This window comes from Nerophis lumbriciformis, linkage group LG04 (assembly GCF_033978685.3).
Source record: "Nerophis lumbriciformis linkage group LG04, RoL_Nlum_v2.1, whole genome shotgun sequence".
NCBI classification, from domain to species: domain Eukaryota; kingdom Metazoa; phylum Chordata; class Actinopteri; order Syngnathiformes; family Syngnathidae; genus Nerophis; species Nerophis lumbriciformis.
In genome coordinates this window covers 54,136,081-54,147,500 of record NC_084551.2, presented here as the reverse complement: position 1 = coordinate 54,147,500, position 11,420 = coordinate 54,136,081, and the positions used below count along the sequence as shown (strand labels likewise).

The window sequence follows — 11,420 nt, the reverse complement described above, 5'->3', positions numbered from 1 at the left end:
GTGTGTAAAAAAATTACCTTCTTTTTGCCCGTCGCCTGCCTTCCCTGCATCCTGGCTTCACGCTGACCGTAACAGCTACATATAAAAAAATAAAAATAAAAACCAAATAAAAAAAAGTTGTTTTGCATCAAATTATTTTTACACTGAATTTTTATACACTGCAACTTTTACACTTCCTTTTTTTGCAAATAATTTTTTTTGCATTGATTTTTCTACACTGAATTTTCTTTACACTGTATTTAAATACACTAATTTTTATACAATGTTTTTTTTTTTTACACTGAATTGTTTTGCGTCAAAATATTTTTACACTGAATTTTTATACACTGAATTTTTATACACTGCAATTTTTACACTTACTTTTTTTGCACCAATTTTTTTTTGCATTGATTTTTCTACACTGAATTTTCTTGACACTGTTTTTAAATACACTGATTTTTATACAGTGATTTTGTTTTACACTGAATTGTTTTGCATCAAAATATTTTTACACTGAATTTTTCTACACTGCAGTTTTTACACTTCCTTTTTTTGCACTGAATTTTTTTTGCATTGATTTTTTTTTACACTGAATTTTCTTTACACTGTATTTAAATAGACTGATTTTTATACAATGATTTTTTTTTACACTGAATTGTTTTGCATCAAAATATTTTTACACTGCATTTTTTACACTTGCTTTTCCTGCAGCGTGCCCAGTGGGCTACTTCAAGACCGCTTCTGGTTCCGGGCCCTGCTCCACGTGTCCCTCCAACAGTCGGACCAGCAGCGAGGGCTCCAGCGCGTGCGAGTGTCGCAGCAGCTTTTACCGCGCGGCCGGCGATGCCAACTCCTCGGCTTGCACGAGTACGTATTATTATTATTTTTTTCTAGATATGAAATACTGTCGGTGTATGAGAATGGAGCGATGAAACTCCTCCTCCCACCCAGGTCCTCCCTCCGCCCCAGCGTCGCTGTCCTGGGAGTATGAGAGTGGCGACGGCGGGGTATCCTTGAGGTGGCGCCCTCCACTAGACATGGGGGGCCGGGGCGAGGTGTGGTACGGGGTGGTGTGTCGCATCTGCCCCTCCGCCGCCGTGACCAACCCGGCGTCCTGCTCCTGGTGCGGCGAGGGCGTCACCTTCAGCCCCACCCAGACCGGCCTCAAGCAGACCAGCGTGACCCTCAACAACCTGCTGACCAGGGTCACATACCTCATACAGGTACAGGTATTTGCAATGCAGCCCAAAGTAGGGTTGCACGGTATACCGGTGCCAGTATAGTACCGCGATACTAATGAATCATATTCGGTACTATACCGCCTCTAAAAAGCACCACTTCACTACATACAATAGCTCACCGGCATCAAAATGTAAACAAACGCAATTGGTGGATGAACTGTAATGATACCAAGTACAAGAGTGTATCTAGTCGATACTATAATCATATCGATATTTTTTAGCATCACAAAATCTATTTTCGTTTAAAAAAAAAAAGGATATTATGTTTATAAACTTAGTAAACACTTCCCCGGACACATGAGGACTTTAATGTATGATCCTGTAACGACTTGGTATCGGATTGATGCCCAAATGTGTGGTATCATCCAAAAACTAATGTAAAGTATCAAAGAAGAGAAGAATACGTGATTATTACATTTTAACAGAAGTGTAGATAGAACATGTTAAAAGAGAAAATAAGCAGATATTAACAGTAAATGAACAAGTAGATTAATAATGCATTTTCTACCGCTTGTCCTTAATAATGTTGACAAAATAATAGGTAGATAAATGACACAATATGTTACTAATTAGGAGTCTTTGTTTGTTTACTTACTACTAAAAGACAAGTTGTCTAGTATGTTCACTATTTTAATTTAAGGACAAACTTGCAATAATGAACACATGTTTAATGTACTCTAAGATTTTTTGTTAAAATAAAGCCAATAATGCAATAATTTGTGGTCCCATTTATTTAGAAAAGTACCGAAAAGTACCGAAATACCGGTACTTTAATAAAATATTTGTCGGGACAACACTAATATATATATATATATATATATATATATATATATATATATATATATATATATATATATATATATATATATACATATACATATACATATATATATATATATATATATATATATATATATATATGTATACTGTATAAATATATACAATATAATGTATATATATATATATATATATATATATATATATATATATATATATATATGTCAAGACTTGGACTTTGGCTTGGTTTGTTCTCCCGAGGTGCAAGTGAATTGGACTGGTCAAGGCTTGAAGGTGGGTACATGATTTATTTAACACTATAACTACAAAGAAAGGATCAAACAAAAAGCGCGCACAGCGGCGGAGGTACAAAACTAGACTATAAACACAAAACTTGCACATTGGCAGAAACTATGAACAATTAAACAAAACACTACCTGTGGCTTAATAAACAAACTTACTTGGCATGGACATGAAGTGCGCAGCGGTGGACAGAGTGTGACAGGGGGCATAAATGCGGGGATGTCGTCAGGACAAACAACAGAAAATGAAAAGCTTAAATAACACAGACATGATTAACAAAAACAGGTGCGTGACTCAAAACGTGAAACAGGTGCGTGACGTGACAGGTGAAAACTAATGGTTGCTATGGTGACAAACAAGAGTGCACAATGAGTCCAAACGTGGAACAGGTGAAACTAATGGGTAATCATGCAAACAAGACAAGGGAGTGAAAAGCCAGAAACTAAACAAAACATGACTAAGACAAAACATGATTACACAGACATGACATATATGTATGTATATAAATATATATATATATATATATATATATATATATATATATATATATATATATATATACAGTATTAAGTTTCTGTTGACTAAAACTGGACTAAGTTAAAATGAATGTGACTGAAATGTTTAATAATTTTCTTCACAAAAAAAAGATAAGAACTAACATCACAGTTATAAATATTTTTAAATCTTATGTTTTTTAATAGATGTAATAGATATATATATATTTTTTTTTTTTTTCTTTTCTTTTTTTTTACAGGCAAATTGATGCCCTTCAAGTCTTTTCTAATACAGACTAAAAACAATGATAGTAAAGTTATTATTTTTTGTTGTAAATTGATCTATATTACTTTCATTGTTTCATTTAATGTAAATAGTCATACAATGTTTTGCAGAGGTGTACTTATAACAATGTTATAGACAAACTATACTGTTTATAGTCACGGCGGAGAGTGGTGGCACAAGAAGTCCCCTTTATTTAGAAAAGTATCGAAAAGTACCGAAATACATTTTGGTACCGATTCCGGTACCAAAATATTGGTATCAGGACAACACTAATATACTGTTTATATATTATTTATTTATTTATTTATTTTATTATTCTTTTTCAGGCAAATTGATACACTTTAAGTGTTTTCTGATACAGACTAAAAACAATGATACTAAAGTTATTATTTTTTGTTGTAAATTGATCTATATTACTTTTATTGTTTTATTTAATGTAAATAGGGATACCATGTTTTGCAGAGGTGTACTTATAACAATTTTATAGACAAATATTACAGTTTATAGTCACGGCGGAGAGTGGTGGCGCAAGAAGTTTTCTCCTTAGGGGGAAAATAAGTGAGGAATACTGGATTAAAGTATGATTTAGGGTTAGTTTATAGTACAGTTAGGGCTAGAACTTAATTTGCTTGTTTTCTTTTGCTAAAGTAAGCAAGTTATAGGAATATTATTTTTTTAATGAATTGTGACTTCCTGTGCCAGGTCCAAGCCTTGAATGAGGTGTCCTCCCTCAGCCCTTTCCCTGCCCGCTACACAAGCATCAATTTTACCACGAGCCAATCAGGTGAGCACAAAATGGGATGAAAGAGCGCCCCCTGTCCGTCCTCTTGTCAAACGCAGTCGGATCACAGGACCGTGACTGTAAAGCACAGACGCATAACGGCAGGGCTGCCAAGCTTCACGCCGCACTTGGCATTTCCCACGCTTGTATTTACCCGTGCACTACTCTATATTTATTTTTTTCACGGCAATACAATGTGGCCCTCATAGCTTTGCCGTGATTGACCGAGCTAACCAATCCATCAGTCCCTCGAGTCAAAATCTAGCCTAACCACAGTAGCTACTGCGCAATAGAATAGAAAAAAAACAAAAACTGTCTAAACCTGGGCCCCTGGAGAGAGTCCAGACTGAGGCCAATGGGGGGAAAAACCTCATAGCCATAGCACACATAAGCACGTGTGTAAAAGGGAAACATCAAAGAACACAAAGGACATTAAAAACTTTAAAAGAGCAGAGCTGATGCAACCAGCCACAAAAGTAAAACAACAACAACAACAAAACAGTGTGGTGGCCTCTGCGGTGTTGCACGCCATCGACTGCTGGGGTGGGGAGAGCATGGCCAGAGACAGGAGCAGACCCAACAAAGCAACCAAGAGAGCCGACTCCACCCTCGGCCACCCACTTACTCTCGGCCAGTGTCCAGTCCGCATGGATGAGCGAGGATACGTCCAAGGAGACCGAGGTGTTCGATACCTGCTCATTCAGCCAAGACACTGTCATCATTGGGGAGGTATAAAAAAACATGTATCGCCGTAGATATCCATCTTGGATCGCTTTCCTCCGACTGGGAGCGTACTCACAGGTTGAAAAGCCCAGCAGATATGAAGCTCAGCCACATGAACTTGGTCAGGTCTCCAAATATAATCTAGGAACAGACCAGATACAGATACAGTCAACATGGAAGTCACAACTAGAGAGTATGTACTCATCAACATCGGCGGTCACTCGAACGAGTATAACGGTCCTCCTGGTAGGGGTGTATCCCTTTATGGTGGATGCCTGTGCGTGACTTTGTTTAACGTGGGGAGACTGGTGCACAGACAGTCACTACACAATGCTTGACAGGTCCGGGTCAGGGTCCAGTGGCATGGAGGCCAAGACGATTGGGGACATTTTTCTGCTACAGCCTTCTTCCGCCATCCCAGCCGTTGTGACGCTCCATAGGGTTAGCAATCAGCATGTTCCACCGTTGAGGTCTTGGGTTGTTAATCCCCATAACTGGGCCCACATGGATATGGGGGTGCCTTCTTCCGCCATCGCAGCCGTTGTGGTGGTTCTTACATCTACCGTCTTCCGCCTGCTCCGCTGTTGAGGTCTTCACCGTATCCCTGGCTCGGGGGCAGTCAGGTACTAGGCCTTTGCTAAGGGCCACCTGGAGTAACAGTAGTAAAGGGGTTAACCTCCTAGTGCCCCAAGACCCCATAGAGGAGCATCCACTGCCGGATGCACTTTAACGTCATGCCCAGGACCAAGACACTGTGTAGCCCGTCCGTCCCGGCGCTCAGCGCCAGCTCCGCAGCACCTGTCTCTTCATCTGCATCTCCTCCAGTCTCTCCAAACGGACTCTGGTGTGGCAGAGACCCAGCGGCTGGTCTCCATGGCCAAAAGGCTCCCGGGAGGCAGATCCAGAATGCTCACAAGAAAAAGCACCGCAGAAGTCGCGACAGTGCCACCCCTTGTCACACAGTCCCTAAGGGTCCCGAACCAAGCAAAACACATGAAAACAAGAAGGAAACATCAGGAACACAAAAGGATGACACAAGAGCACAGAGCTCCTGTTTTCTTGGAAAAAAAGATATCAAATAGAAAAAAGTTATTGAGGGAAATTATTCATAATATGGCAAAATATATACAGATGCATGTAATCAATGAATACTAAAGTAGAAGGTTTTAAATCAAATCAAACTTTATTTATACATAAATGAAACGCAACATGCTTTACATACTTAAAAACAATACCCCGATGACCCAGATCCCCCATTATCGCACACAAATACCAAACCCAAACACACACACACACAAGACGTATACGAACAAATGAATGCACGGCTGAGTACAGAGGAGCCAGGTGAGTAAACACTATCACTGGAGCCGTCTGCACTGGGAGGTCTTTAGACCATGGCCGCCAGGATCGTGACAAAAAAGCGCCCCCACGGCACGGCCGATAACCCCTGATGCAGATGGCTCCCTCTGACGAACGTTGGAAAGTACAAATAATAAAACCTGTAAAATGGTAAGAACCATGAGTTGAATAAAAGCTTGCATAACTAATAAGATAAAACGTTAAGTATGAATGACTTTAATAAAATAAAAAAATATCAAGTAGGCAGCAGCCTAAGCGGAGAAAGCCAGACTACCCTCTGCCAAACCACTTCACCAGCTCCTTCCGGGGGGATCCCGAGGCGCTCCCAGGCCAGCCGGGAGTCATGGTCTTCCCAACATGTCCTGGGTCTTCCCCGTGGCCTCCTACCGGTCGGACGTGCCCGAAACACCTCCTTCGGGAGGCGTTCGGGTGGTATCCTGACCAGATGTCCGAACCACCTCATCTGGCTCCTCTCCATGTGGAGGAGCAGCGACTTTACTTTGAGCTCCTCCCGGATGGCAGAGCCTCTCACCCTATCTCTAAGGGAGAGCCCCGCCACCCCGCGGAGGAGACTGACAACAACGCGTGATATGATTGGTTATCGCAATTATCTATCAACTGTATGTGCCCGTTCACTTACAGTGCACGGACGCCCACATTGTTGATTCTGAAGATCCCGGGCAGATTTGGTACAGCATGGCAACATAAGATAGCTGAATTCCGATTGGATACAAAACTCTATGTGACGACCGGGTCGCATGGCGATGCGGGGGTCGTTCTTGCAAGATGCAGACGGACTCCGGACACAGCGTGCAGGTAGGAAATGATTTATTAGGATAAATCATACAGGGAAAAATAAAGGTGTGCTCATAGCACGGGAGGCAAAGCTAAGGAGGCTAGCGCGGGAGCTAGCATACACAAACAGGAATCAACTGTTGCGGGTAGCAAATTAGGAAGTCAGACCGACTGACCGGCAAAGGCAGGATTAAATGGTGCTCTGATTAGCGCTCGGGAAACAGGTGAGCGTCCCGGACACCAATCAGAGACAGGTGAAGACGATAAGCACCCATGGAAACAGAAAACAAACCCAGGGGGGCACAAAAACAGGAACTGAGGGAGTCCAAAAACCAAACAGAACATGATCTAGGCAGCGGATCATAACACTCTAATCTAAAAACAACAGCACTGGAAGGAGCATAATATGACATGAAGAGAATATGAATACTTTCAGATATTTAGGGAAAGTAAATTACTTTTATCTTTAATTATGATCATGATTTCTGGTTATGTTAGGCCAGCAGAGAAGGCCTTGCTGGCCCTGACGGCACACCACTGTTTATTACCGCATCTTGACACTAAAATCTCACTCTTGCCATTCTCTGAAACTTGGCAGCCCTGTAACAATGACATAACCTACATGGGTTCTGCAATGCTGCCCTCTTGTGGGAACAGCCTCAAATGACACCCATCTGCTGTGCCTTCTCCCACAGTTCCCAGTACGGTCCCCATGATGCACCAGCTGAGCCGTGCATCAGACTCCATCACCTTGTCCTGGCCTCAGCCCGACCGACCCAACGGGGACATCTTGGAGTACCAACTGAGATATTTTGACAAGGTGACCTGTCATATTCAACCCGTTGATGCGTGGTCAGTGGCGGTGACATCTTGTGGGATCGGGTGTTCCTCAGGGCTCGGATGTGGACAGTGCGGTCAGCGTGTACAGCGAGACCAACACGTTGGCCGTCAACTCGCTCATCCCCGGATCCATCTACGCCTTCCAAATACGAGCGAGGAATGAGCGAGGCTACAGTCCTTACAGCAACACCATATACTTCACCACGTTGCCACTTGGTAAGAACACAACTTCTCTATACAGATGAACCTCGATTTATCAAATTAATTGCTTCCTGAGCACGGTTCGTTAATAGAAAAGTTAGTATAGTGAAGCAGAGTTCCGCATAAGAAACAATGTAAATATGAATAATGGGCTCCAGTCTCTACCATGAACTGATTAACGTGGACCCCAACTTAAACAAGTTGAAAAACTTATTGGGGTGTTACCATTTAGTGGTCAATTGTACGGAATATGTACTGTAATGTGCAATCTACTAATACAAGTTTCGATCAATCAATCAATGACAAAAGTTCCTATGGGAACTTTTCAACTTTTTCAACTTTTTCAACTTTTTTTCAACTTTTCAACTTTTCAACTTTTTCAACTTTTTCAACTTTTTCAACTTTTCAACTTTTCAACTTTTCAACTTTTCAAAGGAGCCATATGTAAAAGTCTGGCCAGAAATGGTACTGCAATCACGGTCAAAATTCTGTTGTCCCCTATCCCTGACTGAGGTTGCCAGATACGCAGCCGAATCTAGCGTGATGGACTGGACCAAGGAACTTCAAACTTCCACTGCCTCTTACTAGGGGTTGAGGTGCTGGGACCATAATAGCTGAATAGACAAGCGTTTTCCATCCATCCATCTTCTTCCGCTTATCCGAAGTCGGGTCGTAGGGGCAGCAGCCTAAGCAGGGAAGCCCAGACTTCCCTCTCCCCAGCCATTTTGTCCAGCTCCTCCCGGAGGATCCCGAGGCGTTCCCAGGCCAGCCGGGAGACAAAGTCTTCCCAACGTGTCCTGGGTCTTCCCCGTGGCCTCCTACCGGTCGGACATGCCTGAAACACCTCCCTAGGGAGGCGTTCGGGTGGCATCCTGACCAGATGCCCGAACCACCTCATCTGGCTCCTCTCAATGTGGAGGAGCAGCGGCTTTAGTTTCAGCTCCTCCCGGATGGCAGAGCTTCTCACCCTATCTCTAAGGGAGAGCCCCGCCACCCGGCGGAGGTAGCTCATTTCGGCCGCTTGTACCCATGATCTTGTCCTTTCGGTCATAACCCAAAGCTCATGACCATAGGTGAGGATGGGAACGTAGATCGACCGATAAATTGAGAGCTTTGCCTTCTGGCTCAGCTCCTTCTTCACCACAACGGATTGATACAGCGTCCGCATTACTGAAGACGCCGCACCGATCCGCCTGTCGACCTCACGATCCACTCTTCTCTCACTCGTGAACAAGACTCTGAGGTACTTGAACTCCTCCACTTGGGGCAAGATCTTCTCCCCAACCCGGAGATGGCACTTGTCGATAACAAATCTCTAACCAACACATTTTACACAGGAATTAGGCTAATTTCAGGAAGAAGTATGTCATGCCTGTGTACAATATCACAACAAATGGCAATCATATGGTTATTGTCAGTACTATCAGAAAACAAAGACTAAAATAAACTACAACCAATGCTCGCAATTGTTATACTGGTGAAAATAAGTAGAGGATGCTTAGCAGCCTAAAGTACGCCCAAAACTAAAGAGGAGACATTTGACCAAGGTATGCCTATAGGCTACTGTTTCAGACTTTTCAGATTGCCATATAACTTGGTACATGTAGTCCACAATATGCAAACACCAATGAGGAATTATTATCCACATAGGTTTTATTTGTCGAAAAGATATGATACCCTGCCAGTTGGATGCCACATCGACATACAGGCCAACGATCACTTTTATTCTCAACTACGTGAGTTGTGTGGTCCTTTGTGTTCTTAAATGTGTATTTGTATTTGTTGTTTTATTTGGTTTTACCATTTAAAATCGTTTTTAATCATATTTATTTTCATATTTTTTTTATATTGGTTTTATATTTATTTATTTAGTTTTTATTCAGTCATTGGTGGAGCTAAGGATAGTATTTGAATCTTGTTTTTAATGTTTTTTGCAGCTCTTTGGAAATATTTTTGTTGTTTAGCCTATATGTTGATGTGTTATTGACTGGGCTAGCATGCTAAGCATTACATTAGGAGCGAAGCACCATCACACTAAGCATTTGTTGCAGGAACATACTAGCTTTGTTAGACAAGATCATAGACTGTATTGAACAATATAGTTTTTATTCGAAATTCCATTTATTACAAGTAATAAGAAAACGTAAATACCTGACTTACCTATCAAGGAGGAAATTAGCAAGTTTGGTGTCGGATGAAAAAATCTTCTCTGCCTTCAAATCGTCTCCATCTTTCAAAGGCATCCCCGATACATATCCTCGTTTTGTTCCTGACTTTGTCACGAGTAAGTTGAGAAATTGTAACGAGGCCTTTTAGATTTACTAAGATCTGACATGTTTAGTAACTTCACCAGTGGCAGTAGCTAGACGAACTGGTAATCTGGATGTAACACACTCACAGACTTTCTAATTGGGACAAAAGGTGGAGGGCGGGGCATCGAAATGAAAACAATAACAAGATTTTGGGGCTGTAAATCTAAATTAGAAATGAGCATATCCCGGCTGAACTACTGTTATCAGTTATAGAGGTATTGGAAAATAAATGATTTATTAACGCCTTTTGACATACCAGGGCCATTTAATGATGACTTGACATGAAATTCCTACACCATCCTTTAAGGTTTATGGACAATGTAAAGTGCATATCAAACAAACATAACAAGTAGGTGATGGATCAACTTTCTGTGTAATGAAAAAGTAAACACAACAACAATCTGTGTTTCCTTTACCCCAGAAATGTGCAAAACCTAAATATCGCATTAAGAAACTCGTAATGGAAACATTCATATTTATAAAAACCTCTCAAATATCGCAAAAATACAGGGTATTCTTGGGGTCTTAAAAAGTTTAAAAAAAGTCTTAAATCCAATAATTTGATTTTAAAGCCTTAAAATGTCTAAAATTCTCCTAAAATCTCATAACAGGTCTTGAATACGATTTAGAGAGGTCTTAAAAATCAATTGACATTACTTTTATTCAAAACATGCATAAACTTCAGTCTCACTGTAACGTAACTACACAGCGGACATAACTGTGCTGCCCGGTCAGAATTTATGGAACACCACCAGCTGTTGCTGTGCGTTAACAGCTTATTTAGCATCGGAAACTTAACGAAAGCCCACGGCAAAGCCAAATGACTTGCATAAGATGGGTGAGTAAAAGTTCAACGATTTGTGTCTCCTGAACGATCAATTTAATGCATGCTTGAAGCCGGTGGATGGAAAAGTATAAAGTGTTTAGTACCCCGACGTGCAGCCATGGGGGAGGGAAGTGTTTGTAAACATGGCGGTGAAAGTGAATGGAATGATAATGTCAAAGTCAAAAATCCGGGATAAGTCAGTGTCAAAAGATGCTTAAACGCCACAAACACTTGCACAACTTTACAAAGATAAACCTAACCCCCCAGAATGAATACTTAAAAGTCATTCTGGACCTCTGGTTTTTCTTTGTCGTTTTATTTTTTGTCCGTATGGATGTGAAATGGTCTTAAACCATTTTCAAGATGGTCTTGAAAAAAAGTCTTGAAAAGTCTTAAATTCAATCAATCAATCAATGTTTATTTATATAGCCCTAAATCACAAGTGTCTCAAAGGGCTGCACAAACCACAACGACATCCGCGGTACAGAGCTCACATAAGGGCA

At 41.3% G+C, this 11,420-nt stretch overlaps 1 protein-coding gene across 1 annotated transcript in view; it reads left to right on the top strand.

Annotated features, from left to right (window-relative positions):
* LOC140678734 (ephrin type-B receptor 5-like) overlaps positions 1-11,420 on the top strand; it is a gene marked incomplete at its 5' end in the record, with an annotated part of 57,292 nt that overhangs the window by 28,276 nt on the left and 17,596 nt on the right. Inside the window, 5 exons of the mRNA XM_072912936.1 lie at positions 691-846; positions 931-1,202; positions 3,783-3,864; positions 7,434-7,558; positions 7,632-7,794. Of these exons, the coding sequence (XP_072769037.1) occupies positions 691-846; positions 931-1,202; positions 3,783-3,864; positions 7,434-7,558; positions 7,632-7,794 (798 nt within the window). The remainder of the gene's footprint in view (positions 1-690; positions 847-930; positions 1,203-3,782; positions 3,865-7,433; positions 7,559-7,631; positions 7,795-11,420) is intronic.